Source organism: Delphinus delphis, chromosome 16 (assembly GCF_949987515.2).
Source record: "Delphinus delphis chromosome 16, mDelDel1.2, whole genome shotgun sequence".
NCBI lineage: Eukaryota > Metazoa > Chordata > Mammalia > Artiodactyla > Delphinidae > Delphinus > Delphinus delphis.
This window is the reverse complement of record NC_082698.1, coordinates 48190011-48208128: the sequence shown is the minus strand read 5'-3', so window position 1 is coordinate 48208128 and position 18118 is coordinate 48190011. Positions and strand designations below refer to the sequence as shown.

Sequence of the window (18118 nt, the reverse complement as noted above, 5' to 3'; positions counted from 1 at the left end):
CCTGTATAGGAATAGAATCTAAAAAAGAATGGATATATGTATAACCGATTCACTTTGCTGTACAGCAGAAACTAACACAACACTGCAAATCAACTATACTCCGATAAAAATTAATTTTAAAAAAAGCAATGCAAACAGATTTCAATAATACTTATTTCAACTTTACAACATTCAGGTGGTCAAACTGTTCAGATATTACACTAACATACCAATTTGAAGTCTTCCAGTTCCTTTGGGTCAATACCATCTGGATTCCATATGCTCCCATCAGATTCACCAACACCAACACATTTAGCACCAAAACGATGTAAATATCTCATAGAGTGCAGGCCCACATTACCAAATCCCTGTGAAGTACAGTTGTACATGAAACAAAAATCAAAGTCCTAGCATAGACGATAAATGTCATATTCTGACCAATACAATTCTGTTGGTTTAGAAGTAATTCTCAAAATCCTTCTGATAAAAGAAACAATGTCTCTCTTCAACAATAAATTTGCTTTGGAATGTGGAACCCAACCCTTTGTCCTCTGTGATAATGAGTCCTGAGGACATTCAGTGACATGCAGCCTTGCTGGCCTATAAAGAAATGTCAGTGATGTCAATGATGCTATCTAGGACCTCAGTTCCTGATGACCAGATGTCCTATGGTCGTGAAAAGATAAGTCAGTAATTGGGAAGGGTATGGGTTTTATTTTAAAGTAGGATTTAACTTAATTTTGATTCCTCTAAGTAAACTAATCAATCACCACACAAAAGTTGAAATTTGGATCATTGTGTAAACCCTCTGTATACACATAATAGTTTAAGAGATGTCCCCTTCTGGATACAATTGCAATTTAAATATCAAACAAAAGAAGTTGATGATAGTTTCATGTTTCTGAGAGATACTTGGTTTAGTCACATGAATCTTACCAAGGTTCAAAAAATAAAGGATGTATTACTCTGCATATGTCCATTTTAAAACTTAAGAGATCCAAAGAATCAAATTTTAAAAACTGCAAATCTAGGGGCTCCAATCGAGGAGTACAAGGATGTGCAACTCACCTCTTCCCAGAAATACATCAAAAATACATCTACAAATGGAACAGTTCTCACAGAATACCTACTGAACACTAGACCTCAAACACCTGAAAGGACAAGAAAGATCCCCATATAATCAGGTAAGACAAAATGGAAAAAAAAAGAAAAAAGCAACTGGGATGGGACCTGTGCCCCTGGAAGGCAGCTATAAAAGAGGAAAGGTTCCCACACTCTGGGAAGCCCCATCACTGGTGGGAAGATCAGAAAGGGAGCTTCAGAGGCTCAGAGGAGAGAACAACAACTGGTTTGTGGAAACTTGGGATTAGCAGATGCAAACTATTATATTATAAGATGGATAAACAACAAGGTCCTACTGTATAGCACAGGGAACTATATTATAACTGAATCACTTTGCTGTACAGCAGAAATTAACACATTACAAATCTCCAATAAAATTTTAAAAAATGCAAATCTTAAAACACTGAAAAAAATTATTACTATATGTATATCAGTTATTCTTTAAGAAAGCAAACATTTTTACCTGAACAACAAATGTTTTATCTCCAAATCCTGGTGTCATTCCTAAAATACTCATGTAAGAAGCTTCATTGATGAAGTTTTCAATCCCATGGAAAACTCCCCGACCAGTAGCAGAGATCCGTCCGTGGATTCCACCCTGACTGATGGGCTTACCGGTAACACAGGCATGGGCATTAATATCCTGCAAAAGAAGGGCAAAACATAAAAGATGAAATATCAACATCAATTTCTATGAGGACCAACATAAAGAAGCATTAAAGTGCAAACACATTCTCATTTAACTAATATGCTCATTAGGAGTGTGTGTGTGTTTAAGGTATACGTTCATCAATAGGGGTAAGTCTCGCCTTTTCAAGTTTCTGTTCCTAGAAAATATGTAATAAAGTAGACTATTTTCTGATGGGAGAAACAGGGTTTTTAGGAATTAAACATCAAGGAAATACAAACAGCAGGATCACACAAGTAGAGGGAGTTCAGCTTAAAACTATTATTCCTTCACCAAGTGCTTAAGCCCTACTAAGTAAGGGTATACATGTCACCTGGAATTGTCTTAAAAGTTATCATAAGACTTGAGCACGTCACCAGAACAGAACCTAAGATAGGAAGAGCCACTACAGTGTTCATGGATGGGAAGACTCAACACTGTAAAAATATTTTTCTGCCAAACTAATCTAGAAATTCAATTAAGTGTCACTTTTAAAAAAGAACTTTAAAAGATAACTCAGGTTCACCTAAGAGTGGATTAACAAAAGTATTCAAGAAATAAAAAAGAAAGAAAAAATAACTAAGCTTTGCAGGGCAACTGGAATACCTATCAAGATAAAAAGCCATTAATCCAGAAATTCTAATTCCATACTATATATACAATTGTATATATACAAAAAATTGTGTATATATAGTATGGTATTACTGGAGTTAAAAAAAAAGGGGTACACGTGGGTGAGACACAGAGGCCCATGCCCATGTGTCAGTAGAGCACCTCCTGTAGTAGCTGTTAGCTCTAAGAAGCCGAGTGGGAGAGTAAGTCTTCTCCTTCCTGTACTCTCTGTATTGACAGTATGCATGTATTCTGGTTCAGAAACAAGAATAATTAGAAGGAAGAAAGGGGCTTGGGAGGGCTTCCCTTCCAAGGGATAAACTGGAAGCAACCAGTTTAGCATATACTATAAACTGTAGCAAGCAGAACAGTGCGTAATAGACAAATCTGTTGTCTTCTGTGGGACAGGAGAAACTAGAGACAGTCTTATTGTATACAGGAAATGAGTATTACATACAGGAAGCATTTTAAGTCAGTGGCTAAAGTATGGACTATTTAATAAATTTGTTGAGGCAACTTGCTGCCCATGTGATGTGAAACAAGATAAAGTGCCGTACTTCATATCATATTCCCCACCCCTCAACGTATGTCCTAGCTGGGTAAGTTAAAAAGTGACTGTTTAATAAGAACTTTTAGAATTGTATTAGCTGTATCATTACCAACAAAAAGAACAAAAGTAAAAACAACAGAACAGTCTAGTAAAGTGATTTATGGAATTAGTAGTTTTCCCACGGTTTTCCTTCATGAATAGTTAATGCTTATGAGTACAGAATTGCAAACCAAGTTAAGTGCCAAATGCTCTTGAACAGAGAAAATGCAAATGCTGGAGCTGACAGCAATCCTGTCAGAGGTCAGGCACGGTGCCGGTTGGCTGGCTGGCTGCGAGATGCCCAGCATACCTAATTGTTTTGGAAGCCTGGGCCCCGGTGGAGAACCTCCTTGCTCTCCAGCACCCACACTTCTGGGCGAGGCTAGGCAAAAGAAGCTGCGTGTTCAGGTATACGTCTGAAAATAAGAAACAAAGACTGCGGCTTCTTACCTTAGGCTCTGATTTTGTATTTCCCATCACTTTAAGGAGGACAGTCTTTTACCAGTGTTTAGTCCAAGGTTTAGTTGGCAGGGCCTCACAAAACTTTCTTTTGTCACCTTTGGGAGAGAGCTACGAATAACAATGCACTGCCCACTGTTTTGTACTGTTCAATCTAATGCCTTAAAAAGAATGCAAGACCATAACCAGAGCTCATTTAACATAAGAAGGTGACATGGAAGAGCAACATTTTGGAAATGGCAGTCAAAACCAAACTTCTTTGAAGTGTCTCATACTGCTCCTGTTTTATTTCAGGGGATTTGTGGAATTTACCTGGTTCAGTGTTTATAAATATTTATTTTTTATGCTTACTGAGGGCCAGTTATAATTATACTATCATTCACTTAATCCTCATGACTGTCTCATGAACTAGGTGCTATTAGTATTGTCATTTCACATATAAGGAAAGTGAGGCACAGAGAGCTTAAGGCACTTGCCCCAGGTCTCAGAGCTGGTATGTGAAGGAGCCACTCCCAGAATCCAGGGTGTCTGAGTGTGCTCCCAACTACACACTACATCACCCCCCAGGAAATGAGACAAGCCTAAATTCCTCCATTAGATGCCCCCTTCCTTCCTTTTAGAGGAAACAATATTCCTCCTCTTCTAAGGCTGATCTTTCCACTAGGGCCCTTAAAAGATGAATCTGTGGCCCACACCAATCAACATGCCAAGAACAGCAAAAACCTTTCTCTTAGACAACAGGCACCTTTCGAGCTGTCGCCTCTCTAGTGCCATTTTTCTTAAGTGAGGGCTACTCTTCATGCCCTACTTCCCTCTCAACACGCCCTTGCAGTCTGGCTCCAGCCTCACTATTCCAATCTAGTTGCTGAATTGCTTTCTTCTCAGAACCACCCCCTCAGGACATCCACAACGCGAAGCTCTTGGCACTTCTCATTCTTTTCTAACTAATTGTTCCTCCCTTCCACCCCCCAATCACTCTTCAATCTGTCCATTCCTCTCCAACTCTATGGCAGGCCAATATCATCTCTTTTGGACTCCTGTGTAGTCTCCTGTCCCCAACAATCCCATTCTCTGCTGCACACAGAGTGAAGCTTACTGTGTCACACACCTGCTTACAATTAGCACTTCACTGGCTTCCCTCTGTTTTCAGGACAAAGAACAAAGTCCTTGCTGTCACCTACAAGGTAGGAATCTGGTCCAATTCTCCTCTGCTGGCCTCTCTCCTGCCCTCTCTACTCTGGCCACCATAGTGTTCCCTCAGCCTCTCAGGTTCACCTCTTTTCACATCAGGACCTTTACCCAGGTGCTTCCTTCTGCTTCCAACCCTTGGCCAGTGCCACTTCCCCTGGTTGATGTGTACTCATCTTTCAGAGTGCACACCAGAAGGTTACATCTCAAGCAGGCTTTTCTGATCCTACTCCAGAGACGTGGTCAGGTCCCCAGTACTCTTCATAGCATCAAAACGTTTCCTTCCTGGGCTTCCCTGGTGGCGCAGTGGTTGAGAGTCCGCCTGCCGATGCAGGGGACACGGGTTCGTGCCCCGGTCCGGGAGGATCTCATATGCCACGGAGCGGCTGGGCCCGTGAGCCATGGCCGCTGAGCCTGTGCTCCGCAATGGGAGAGGCCACAACAGTGAGAGGCCCGTGTACCGAAAAAAAAAAAAAAAACACCACCACCAACAAAAAACTTTTCCTTCTAGCCTTTACCCCAATTGTATTGAACTCCTTGCTGTACTTTAAGCCTCCTGTGTAGTAAGTGCTCTCTCTATATTTTAAAAATAAATTGTGAGCAGTTAGGGTAGGGGGTCCCTGGAGGAAGAGAACCAGGCATGGCTTTCTTGACATGAGAAGCCATTTTGTGATCTAAGCCATTTTTTATCAAAGTCTGTCTACAATGCTTGGACTTGAACAGGTCTCAATTATTAATGATCTTAAGGGAACAAAAGAATGTTATCAAGCAAGAGAAGTAACAATAGCCAAGGTAATTTATCAGTTGTAAAGACTCCCAGTTCTGTTTCAATGGTAAAGATAAGCCTGAAGTGCTCAACCTTCAGATCAACTGGAACCTAAGGGATGACGATGTTGACCTTTTCTGATCTTAGTGACTTAACTAAAGCTTGGACTATGCCAACCACCCAAGTCCCTTCATGAATATGCAGGTACCCTTAACTTAAAACTTCCCCAATTTTGCTGTTCAGGGAGACACTGCTTTGGGAGAGATCCCAGTGTTCTCCCTACTTGCTGCAAGTGATAAATCCTTCTACCGATCTTTGGCTTGGTTGTGTCTTTTGGCTCGACACCCACCAAGAGATGAACCCAGTTTTTGGGTAACAAAATGTCTTTTCAACTCACTTTCTCTTCCTACTCCTTAAGTGTTTTTCAAGGTTCCATCCCTTTCAAGGACGAAGTTAGTTGTTCTTCTTGTGTTCTTTATTAATAGCACTACTTCTGCTCAGTCCCCAGACTCTAAGTCCTCCTGGTTCTTTCTGACTCAATCCTGTCCTTTTCTTTGGTCCCACAGATGCAACCCAGTCCTGCTGAGTCTACCTCTGTCATGAGCCAATGCTTCTCCCCAGCCCTATCGCTCCCGGCTGTGAAGACAGACAGACACTGTGGAGGCCATCTCTTTGCTCCAGCCTAACACTGCTGCCGCCCCCTCTCCCCTAAGGAAGGGTCAGCATCAAAGGCTCCCCCGCTGACTAGCAAGTAAAATAAAAACACTGGGACTTGAGTATTTTTCTACTCTTCCACTTACTTCATCATTCTCTTACTACCTTTCTAAATGTGCCTTATCTTCAGACAATCTGAGCTCTACAGTTTCCCCTCCTATCCTCCAAATCTCCATGTTTAAATTCTATCCATTTTCAATGTCCAGCCCTGACCAAATACCTCTTCCAGGAAGCCTGCTTTTAGAAACTCTGCACCCTGCTATTACACTATCTCCATACCTTATCTGCTTAATGTGTCTTAGTTCCTTTGAGGGAAAAGCCCGAACTGAATGCTTCCTTATTTCCCTTTAACTGTCTTGTAATGTATCCTGCCCTGGGAGGTGATCTTTGAGGGCCCATCCCAGTCGTCAGGATAGGGTTGCATATGAGTAAAAGCTCAATCCAAGTTCACTGCATTTATGATATAAGATAGACAGAAGTAATATATAAAATCACGATATGATTAAAGGAGAGGAGAAAAACCCAGTGAATTCTCCCCTTATACATATCATCATTTGAACTGTTATTTCTGGTAGATAGCAAATGAAGCCCTCAGAGCTTTGGTGGGTACTCACATAGTGCCCTATGGTGCTAGCATAGGTGTCAGCAATCCAGGACATCTCCCGCTCGCCCGTGCTCATGTCTGGGGCAGGCACATCAATGCCAGGACCTGGGGGCACAGGGAAAGGGCATTGCACCAATTTTTAAGATAAATGCATCTCAAACACATAGCTCCTTGCAGTTCTCTATAATAACAAAGCTACCACGGCTAGAACACTTTAGATTTCATCTAGGTTACTAATTCAAGACATAGAAATACTTATTAAATGTTTCATTACAAAATTTACAGATACACAGTGTTACATGATAACTTCTCCCACTGGTGTTCACTTGCTATGTGAAATTAGCTATGCACAACTGATAAGCCACTCAACAGATTTCTGAATGTTGCAAGCATAGGCAAATCAGTTTAGCCTCTCTTGACCTCAGTTCCTTAAACTGTACTTAGAGATAACAGTACCATAAGGAGGGTTGTTATGGTTAGAAAGTTTATGTGTATGAGACAGCACAGTGACACACTTGCTTACTGGGCGTGTAAGCCCTCCTCACCAAGTAGAAAAAGGGAAAAGACACATTGCTGAAGTATTATGTTAAGCCCCATAATACTTTTACCCATGACATAATGCTGCTTTGACCTATTACTCAAAGCTTACTCTGTACAGAAAGTTTTAGGCCTTGACTTTCAGTTCCTCAGATCAGCAAATAAAAAGTTTGAGGATAACAAGAAGCTAGCCCACAGGCAGCAACAAGTGCCAATGACAGCACTAATGCTGATGTCCAGTGAGATCTCAGATGGAAATGTATTAAATGGTGCCCACTCAAATCTGTAAAGGCAGGAATACATAGAAATATACCCATCAAAACAGTAAGAACACAATACAAAACAACCTAATTATTTAATGGGTCATCTATACAATGAAATACTATGCAGCCATTACAAAGAATGATGTACATCCATGTAAATCACTTGGGATCATCACCAAAACATACATGTGGTGAAAAAAAGCAGGTTTCATATAGCATGTATAAGTTCCCATTCATATAAACTTCTCTTTATATATACCGCTGTATAATAACTATACATATTTCCATGTGTATATATGTATGCAGAGGTTTAGAAAGACATGCACAAACTTTTTCACTATGTTTAGACTTCAGCATTGCTTATAACTTTCTATATTGTTTTAATTGTAAAATACAAACTTGTTATCTTTATGAAAAGAAAAACACAACTTTTAAATGATTAAACTACTGTCTCCCAAATTAAGTTCTTTCTAAGAGGTATACTTGAGTTCTTCCTATAATTAGTACTTATAATCAACAGAATAAGGTCCATTCTAATATTCTTCTACATTTTAGGGGCCCAGGCCCTACATGTGTACTTCTTGATACAAGTTGTGATGTGACGATACAGGATTGGTGTAAGACAACTTTGAAATGGTCAAAGTTTTGTTTTTTACACTCTTGCTCCCCATTCCGTACCCAACTTGTAACTCTTCTATGTCCTGGTACTCTCTTCCTTAGGCGTCTTACAAATATCAAGAAGTCTAACTTCCCCCAATCCACCCTCACCCCATACAACTTTCCTGCTTGAACAGTTAATGCCATATCCTAGCCTCATCCTCTGACAAAAGGGCTCTACTGTTCCACTGGCCACAATTCCCATTCCTTTACAGTGACATACCTCAACTAGAGGGTAATACAAGTATATTTAATCATATCGCTTTTCTCCTAAGGTATAAATGACAAATTGCTCCCACATCTCTTTAGAGATATCTACAAAAGTATTTATGCTTGTTTTCAGCAACACCAAGTGTTAAATAAGCTTGTTGCCTCAAATAACAATTCTATTTGGAGAAGGGCAAGTTTGAGGTATGTAGTTTGTAAATCAAAAACGTATAATGATAAATTGTTTTTCAAAAACAATTATTATTCTAGATATGCTGAAGTCAGATAGCTCCCCCTACCCAAAGCAAAATCACAAAATATTATTAGGCTTGTGAGTTTTCTACTCCATACAAAATCAATGTATAGGGATGTACAGATTACAAGCAATTCCTGGATTACAGGTAAATTCTCAAATACCTACAGGTGTGAAAGTCCATCCTTTTAAAAACAGGTAACTACCCTTAGGAAAGTTAAAATGCCATCACTCAATCCCGAAACAGTATAAATAAGATAAAAAATTGGCTGAAAAAAGCAACTGCTTTCACAGAACATGAATGTAGGGGTAAAGCTAAAAGGGTAATTTTGGTGCATAGAGATATAGTGGATGAAAAGGGAATTTCACAGTTTACAAAGGTGGTATCAAAACTCACATAACAGAATTAACACCCTTGCACAAACTAAAAAAGAAGAGAGAAAGAAAAAGGAAGGACCACTTCTCAACTCATTCTATGAGGCTAGTATTATCCTGCTATCAAAGACTTCTTAAGAAAAGAATACGGCAGACTAATATCTCTTAGAACAGTATCAGAATGAATAAAATACTTATGAATAAACTTAACAAAAGTAGTGTGAGACCTGTACACACAAGCCACAACTACTGAAGCCCGCGTACCGAAACCAAGAGCAGCCCCCGCTCGCCGCAACTAGAGAAAGCCCGCGCGCAGCAATGAAGACCCAACACAGCCAAAAATATATAAATAAAAAACCCCAAATAAATAAATAAATAAAATGTATGTTTAAAAACAAAAACAAATGGAAAGACATTCAGTGTTCATGGACTAGTTTAAAGTGGAAAATAGAATAAGGTATGAATGTTCTCCCTTGGATGAAAAGTGGCATTGTTGAGGGGGAAAGTGAGGAGGTGGGTGGTGGGATGAACTGGGAGACTGGGATTGACATGTATACACTAATGTATAAAATACACTATATATACACTACTATGTATAAAATAACTAATGAGAGCCTACTGTATAAAAAATAAAACAAAATTAAAAATAAAAAAGGTTAAGATGGCAACACTCTACAGATAGGTCTGTACAGATAGAATCAATCTACAGATAGAATCAAAGCAAGCCCTATCAAAACCACAGCTGACTCTTTTTGCAGAAATTGAAAAGCTGACCTTAAACTCACACGAAGTGACAGAACCAGGACCCAGATTCAGGTCTAACTCATAATCTGAAACTCTGTGGAAAGGGAAGTGAGAAAATAACCGAAATGACGTCAGTTCCAAAGGTTTGCTCAGGAGTAGTTCTGTGCCCTAGAGAGGGAAAGAATGCCAACTGCATTCCCTTATGCTACAAAGCTTTCTGGGCCCAGATGTCAGTTTAGCTGCATGGTGGCTTTTGCACATAAGCAAAAAAGTCAAATTGCTAATATTTAAGCTTTCGGTGTTTCAATGAATCACTTTTTAACCTTTGCAATTACAGGGTTCTTGTCAATATAGAGAAAATTAAGCTGGATATCCTCTATATATGGACAATAAATACAACTGAATAAAGTCTGAAACCACTCAAGACTATTCAATACGTTTGAGATTTAAGCTAAGAGTTTAAGCTAAGTTATGATATAAAAAATTATGAAGTCTATCAGAATTAGTAGATATTTCTGTGAAGGAGGTAGTTATCTCATTAACTAGTGCTACCCCTGTACAATGACTGTGTAAGTACAGCTCACGGCAGTGCCAGGGAGGATGCATGCCAAGAATCCAAATGCCTTTTAAATTATAAAAGACAGGACAAATCCAGTAAAGTTCTAGTGTTACTTAGAAGGGGCAGATTTCAAAATAAGGATATATTAAGTTCACAGGAACTTGTCAACAGTGAGAAGAATACTGGGGAAGGAAAACAAGAGGGACAGGAAAACAGAAATTTCTTTCCTATTTTAGTCAGTCTTCTTAGTTTTAACTATTGTTAAAGGGGCAAAATTCTATTAAATGATTTTATTTTTTAAAACAAATCAGAATCTTTCTAGGACAAGAAAATAAATAGACAATTTGCTTGAAATTTAAAGATTAAATAATAATTATATATTACAGAAAAGAATATTGACATCTCATACACAAAATAACATATGACACAGATAATAGTACGATAGAAAATCAAGAAAATGAAGATCAGTACCCTCAGAAATTTAGTCCGAGTAACAAACATTAGGAGCCCCAGGAATCCTTAAAATCAGCCAGTGATGTCACAGTGAGTATCAATCAGCATGAGCCTCCACACTCCCAGCCTGTGTCCACTGCTTTGAAGGGAAGGGCCTGCTTAAGCCTCCAATTCCAAACAGCATCAGTTTTCTCACTGCTTTCGCAACAGGATTACTATTGCAAAACTGCTTTTTGCATATTAAAAACTGTTTATAATGCAGGCATTATTTAGTTCCTAGAATCTTTTTGGATGTCACAATTGTGATTGTGCTTGTTGCTCAATGCTGTTACACTGATCAAAAACCTTTATTATGTCTGTACAAGGAGAAGAGGTGGAAGTGACCTCTCCTGGTATCCACACTGTATACTGAGAACCTGAACTTTTCTATTAGAGAGGTGTCATGAACAGGCCCAGGTATGTTCACCATGTTTAACACAGAACCCAATTTCTCAAAGTAAGAGGACAAGTCTCTCTATGCATGTATAGACAAAAGCAGGAGTTTAAATTACGACAATTACTTTTTAGATGTTCCCACTCTGTGTAAATCTACATGGCAATACATACCAATAAAGCCCTTCTTTGCCAGCTCCATGGTGAACCTCCTTGTGATCTTTTCCAATTCATTATCCTATAAAGGAAAAAGGTGAAACACAAACAATAATGAAAAAATAATTTTTGATAGAAAAACCACTTGTGGAGATAACTAATAGTTGCATCCTATTTTCTACTTATAGGATATTTTCATATATCTTCTTGTGTAATCTTCAGAGCAATTCATAAAGTAGGTATTTCCATTTTAAACGGAAATTAAATTTTAAATTTGAGAGACCAGAAATTAGGTTACGTAAGGAACAGATAGTAGCGCTAAGGTTCAAACCTGTTCTCCTTGTATTAATACAGGATCTTATGAGCAATCCTTATGGTGTATTTTCATTTAAATTGCAAATTTAAAAAATAAAATCATATATATTGTTCGTATACAGATATTTATTCACATAATTTATTTAACTTAATACAGAGGTTAATTAGCAGCTTAAATTAACTTGGAATTGATAGGATAAATAATAAAATTTTTACCAAACTAGTTAAGATATGTCACTAGAACCTTAGGATCCCAACATAAAAACCGCAGAGCACAGTTATATATAGTATATGATAATATTTATATATAGAATACATTTATATTATAGTCGTATATAACACGCATGAATATAAATGCTTAAGAATATCAAGGTATACTAATTATATTAATTACATTTTAACCAAGTAAGGAAATGAAAAAGGACATTGATGTAAGTAGGTGACCTTTCATATGGCAAAACACTCAATGAGTTAATTATCTGCTTGTTTTTCCATTCCTTTTAAAAGCAATAGGATGACTTCCCTGGTGGTGCAGTGGTTAAGAATCCGCCTGCCAATGCAGGGTACACGGGTTTGAGCCCTGGTCCGGGAAGATCCCACGTGCCGCAGAGCAACTAAGACCATGCGCCACAACTACTGAGCCTGTGCTCTAGAGCCCACGAGCCACAACTACTGAAGCCCGTGCACCTAGAGCCTGTGCTCCGCAACAAGAGAAGCCACTGCAATGAGAAGCCCATGCACCGCAACGAAGAGTAGCCCCTGCTCACCACAACTAGAGAAAGCCACATGCAGCAACAAAGACCCAACACAGCCAAAAATAAATAAATAAAGAAATTTATAAAAGCAATAGGAACCATTCATCTCACTGGTATAGGGGATACACAGAAGTCCAGTCATTTCAAGTCCTTTGTAAATGCACCATGTGCACTAATGTCACTTTGATACTTACGGTATAGTTCTTGGGATTGATCTTAACACCAGCTTTGGCACCCCCAAATGGCACATCTGAAAGAGAAGTCTGAAAGTTATTCCATATAAAGGCTAAAAGAATTAAAAAGGCAGAAAGCACTGTGTAATATTATAAAAGTGTGATACTTTTAGCTTTAGTTTCAGAAAATTCAATAAATAAACCCACAATCTCTTCTAAAATGTTGTACCTTAATATTCTAGTGAACAGAATACTAGACTAGGCAAATTACAATGCATATTTAATCAGTGTGCTTTACTATTTCTAAAATGTAATGGCATATTTATTTTCCTTATTACTGATTTGGTCTTATTTACAGAGTATAGAAAGGGATTTAAACAAAGATCTACACTTAAGGAAAATTCAATTAGTTCCTATAAGGTTCCCCATTAAAAAAAAAAGACTAAATCTTAATTAAGACTAATTGAAAAATGATATGTCAAACTGTGCAACCTAAAACAAAAAAAACCCACTTCTGATGAGGTATATTTCTCTAACATCTTAAAAGTAACCTTGTATGCAAACATATTTCCCCAAAGAGTTCTTATTAGGTAGCAGCAAAAGGAGACCACTTACCAACCACTGCACACTTATATGTCATCAGAGAAGCCAGAGCTTTTACTTCATCTACACTCACATCAGTGCTGTAACGGATACCTGGCGGTTTAAAAAAAAGAGGGGGGTGAGAAAGAAGGGGATATATTTAGAACATCCTTCTGGCATGTTGAAAAAAGAATTCTAGAAATTGAAAATGTCCACACTTTTTATGGTTATTTTCAAGAACACCTAAAGTAGCTTATGACTAAAGAGTCAATAGGGGGACTTCCCTGGTGGTCCAGTGGTTAAGGTTCCATGCTTCCACTGCAGGGGGGCTCGGGTTTGATCCCTGGTTGGGGAACTAAGATCCCACATGCTGTGTGGCTTGGCCAGAAAAAAAAAAAAAAAAGAGTCAGTAGGAAAAAAGCTGCTAATTAGATACCCAGAAAGAGCGACAGAATGAGCACTGAATTTGATTCAAGTATTTTCATATTTAAGAGAATAAGATTGGTGAAGTTCAGTGTTTGCTTTCTGGTATGAGTAGCATCAAGTAGGGTTTCTGGAGATTTCGAGATAAGATAGCCCTGTCCTTCAGGGACTTATAACCCAGTGGGAAATAACAGTAAATATGATTTCACAGACAAAAATTACCTTCAAATGAATGATTTTTACCCTTTCAGGGAGACAAGTAACTCCATGGAGGCTTTTCTTTCTTTTACTTTTTGCTTTAGGTGACCTGGTAGCAGAGAGTTCAAGAATTTTGCTATAGGCAAATGGACAGTTAACAGGCTTGACAGTTTCAACTTGAATATCAGATGTCTAAATAGAGGTTTTGGCTTCAATGGGGTATAACCAAAGAGATCCTTACCTGTAACTCCCTTCACCCACTGCCAGCCTCTTTCAACCAAGAAGTGAGAAGCTTGACAAAGTCATCTCTCCTTCCTGGAAATGAGCAATTCCCTTCACTCTTCTATAAGGATGGGAGGTAGCCAAGCAGACAGGCAACTCGGAGTCTTAATGCCCCCAATCCTCTACCAAACTAGATGTTTGGTAGAGGGGACACAGAAAGCAGCTATGCCCACTACTTTGGTTTTGGGGGTCTTAGTCAATAACCCTTACAAGTTTTGCAGGGTTAAGCCACCTCTCATCCTTTTAGTCTACTGCTTCTCAACCCCAAGGAAGAAGGCCTGACTGAGGCTGATGTTTTGCACACTGCTTGGGGCTCCCTGACACTGAGTCACAAGTATGGGGGCCCAGAGACACCTCTTAAAGGATTCTGGGAATAAAAGAATCAAAACATAAATATTTTTCAGATAGAAATACACAGTATTCTCATGGACCAGCAGTTTGAGAAAACTCCCTTAGTCATTTAAAAAAGCTGGCTTCTTGGGTGTTTCAGAAAACACCTACCTGAACATAAACAACACGTTTCAAGAGAATTTCATCTGTCAGTACATGATCATAAAGAGCAAATTCTGAAACTGAACATATTTCTTTGTCCTATCAGAAAAATAAAATGAATATATTTAGAAAAGCAAGCTCTTAGAAAACTGTATCTTGCATATAATGGGTTCTCAGATTATTTGTGGAATAAATTGTTATTAAAATTTTAGAATGAGAAATGACAGCGTTTTGGGGTTTTTTTTTGGCATATAGCAGATACCTGTTGCTATAAGCTTGCTTCCTCATTTTGTTCAGGTCTTTATTAAAAACCTTCTTCATTCTGAGAGGCCCTGCCTGACCACCCCTTTTAAAATAATTTAAAATAGCACTTCTTCCTCATCCCCACTCTCCAGCCCCTATTTACTTTAAATTGACTTTATGTTTGTTTACTCTCCAGCTTCCACCACCACCCACCCCCACCCCAGCAAATTAGCACCATGAAGACAGACTTTCTTTTGTCTACTAATTCTTGGTGCCTAACACAGAAAATTTGCGTGTATTAGGCACTCAAAAACATGTGGAATAAATATGACTATTTCTTGACTCTTAAAACTTAAGGTAGAAAGACAGAATCCATGTTAAAATTTTGACATACATGTAAGTCAGTGCCTGTGCATATTATGGAATAAAAAGCACTAAAAAGCAAAAGTACCAGGTCCTAAAAACTATTCCAGAAAAAAAAAAAAATCCAAAATTTGCAAGTAATATTAAGACCAAACACTGTCAACAAAAATTGTTTAATTAAAAAAATTTTAAATTGAAGTATTCAGGTATACAACATAGTAATTCACTACTTTTATAGATTATACTCCATTTAAAGTTATTACAGGGACTTCCCTGGTGGCGCAGTGGTTAAGAATCCTCCTGCCAATGCAGGAGACACGGGTTTGAGCCCTGGTCCGGGGAAGATCACACATGCCACGGAGCAACTAAGCCTGTGCGCCACACTTCTAAGCCTGCGCTCTAGAGCCCGAGGGCTACAACTACTGAGCCCATGCTCATACTGAGCCTCAGCCCATACTGAGCCCAGTGCAGCCAAAAAACAAAAAGTTATTATAAAATGTTGGCTATATTCCCTGTGCTGCACAATATATTCTTGCAGCTTATTTTATACACAGTAGTTTGTACCTCTTAATCCCCTACCCCTATCTTGCCCCTCCCTCCTGGTAACCACTATTGTTCTCTATATCTATGAATATGTTTTGTGAAATTCATCCATTTATTTAATTTTATTTTTTAAAAATTAATTAATTTATCGAACCCGTGTCCCCAGCACTGGCAGGCGGATTCCCAACTGTGCCACCAGGGAAGTCCCTATTTATTTTTTAGTTTCTACATATGAGTGATAACATACAGTATTTGTCTCTTATTTATTTTACTAAGCATTATACCTTCCAGGTCCATTCATGTGGTTGCAAACAGCAAAATTTCATTCTTTTTTAGGGCTGAGTAGCATTCATTTTTTTTTTTTTTTTTTGCGATACGCGGGCCTCTCACTGCTGTGGCCTCTCCCGTTGCAGAGCACAGGCTCCGGACGCGCAGGCTCAGCGGCCATGGCTCACGGGCCCAGCCGCTCCGCAGCATGTAGGATCTTCCCGGACTGGGGCACGAACCCATGTCCCCTGCATCGGCAGGCGGACTCTCAACCACTGCTCCACCAGGGAAGCCCCGCATTCATTTTTATATTATATATAGTTATATACATAACATATATATAATATATAAAAATTATATATAAATACATCTTTATCTGCTCATTTCTTGGACACTTAAGAGTGCCTCCATATCTTGGCTATTGCAAGTAATGCTGCTCTAAACACTGAGGTGCATGTATCTTTTCGAATTAGTATTTTCATTTTCTTTGGATATTTACCCAGGAATGGAACTGCTGGATCCTATGGTAGTTCTATCTTTACTTCTTTTGAGGAACCGCCACAGTTTTCCATAAATTGGCTGCACCAATTTTATACACTCCCACCAACTCTACTAGCGTTCCCTTTTCTCTATATCCTCACCAACATTTTTTATTTGTGGTCTTCTGTCCATTTTTTAATCAGGTTGTTTTTCTGGTATTGAGTTGCATGAGGTGTTTATATACTTTGGATATTTACCCCTTATCAGTCATACCACTTGTGAATATTTTCTCCCACTCGGTAGGTTGTCTTTTCATTTTGTCGATGGTTTCCTTTGCTATGCAAACACTTTACAGTTTAATTAGGTCCCATTTGTTTATTTTTGCTTGTTTCCTTTGCCTTAGGAGACAGATCAAAAAAAAATGTTGCTATGATTTATATCAAAGAGTGTTCTGCCTATGTTTTCTTCTAAAAGTTTTATGGTTTCTGGTCTTATCTTTAGGTCTTTAATCCATTGAGTTTATTTTTGTATAATCCATTATTTTGTATAGCATGAGAAAATGTTCTCATTTCATTCTTTTACATGTAGCTGCCCAGTTTTCCCAGCACCACTTATTGAAAAGACTATCTTTTCTCAATTGTATATTCTTGCCTCCTTTGTTGTAGATTAATTGACCATAAGTGTGTGGGTTTCTTTATGGCTCTCTGTTCTGTTCCACTGATCAATGTGTCTGTTTTTGTGTAAGTACTATACTGTTTTAATTACTGTAGCTTTGTAGTATAGTCGGAAGTCAGGGAGTATGATACCTCCAGCTTTGTTCTTTTTTCTCAAGACAGTTTTGGCTATTCAGGATCTTTTGTGGTTCCATATAAATTTTAGGATTATTTGTTCTAGTTCTGTGAAAAATTGTTATGAGATTTTTAAAAAATTTTTGGCTGAACTGGGTCTTCATTGCTGCGCACAGGCTTTTCTCTAGTTGCATCGAGTTGGGGCTACTCTTCATTGCAGTGTGCGGGCTTCTCATTGTGGTGGCTTCTCTTGTTGTGGAGCATTGGCTCTAGGTGTGCAGGCTTCAGTAGTTGTGGCATGTGGGCTCGGTAGTTATGCCTTGTGGGCTCTAGAGCGCAGGCTCAGTAGTTGTGGCGCACGGGCTTAGTTGCTCTGCAGCATGTTGACTCTTCCTGAACCAGGGCTCAAACCCGTGTACCCTGCATTGGCAGGTGGGTTTTTAACCACTGCGCCATCAGGGAAGTCCTGTTATGAGATTTTGGTAGGGATTGCATAAAACCTGTTGATTGCTTTGAGTAGTACAGGCATTTTAATATTATGAATTCTTCCTATCTATGAACACAGGATATTTTTCCATTTCTTTGTATCTTCAATTTCCTTCAATAATGTCTTTAATTTTTCAGAGTATAGGTTTTTTATCTCCTTGGTTAAGTTAAAAAATTGTTTAAATACTAAAATGTGTTTATACAAATTGTCACTTAGTGAATAGGCATTACTTAGGCATATTATTTAGTGGAAACTATGCTAGGCCAGGGAGCTGGGTTGGGTGCAGTGCCCAGCATTTCCTAATTAAGTGAATTCACCTCAATAGCAACTGCTGTGGGCATCTGCACTTGCTCAACTGGGGAGGTGCAAACAATGCTCTTAGGCTTCATGC

The 18118-nt window shown here is 38.7% G+C and overlaps 1 protein-coding gene across 1 annotated transcript in view; it reads right to left on the bottom strand.

Moving 5' to 3' along the window:
* Positions 1 to 18118, bottom strand: part of GLUD1 (glutamate dehydrogenase 1) — a 39915-nt gene that overhangs the window by 10760 nt on the left and 11037 nt on the right. The window contains exons 2-7 of the mRNA XM_060034664.1: positions 13195 to 13275; positions 12601 to 12656; positions 11355 to 11418; positions 6711 to 6805; positions 1565 to 1744; positions 210 to 347 (exon numbers count right to left, since the gene is read on the bottom strand). Of these exons, the coding sequence (XP_059890647.1) occupies positions 210 to 347; positions 1565 to 1744; positions 6711 to 6805; positions 11355 to 11418; positions 12601 to 12656; positions 13195 to 13275 (614 nt within the window). The remainder of the gene's footprint in view (positions 1 to 209; positions 348 to 1564; positions 1745 to 6710; positions 6806 to 11354; positions 11419 to 12600; positions 12657 to 13194; positions 13276 to 18118) is intronic.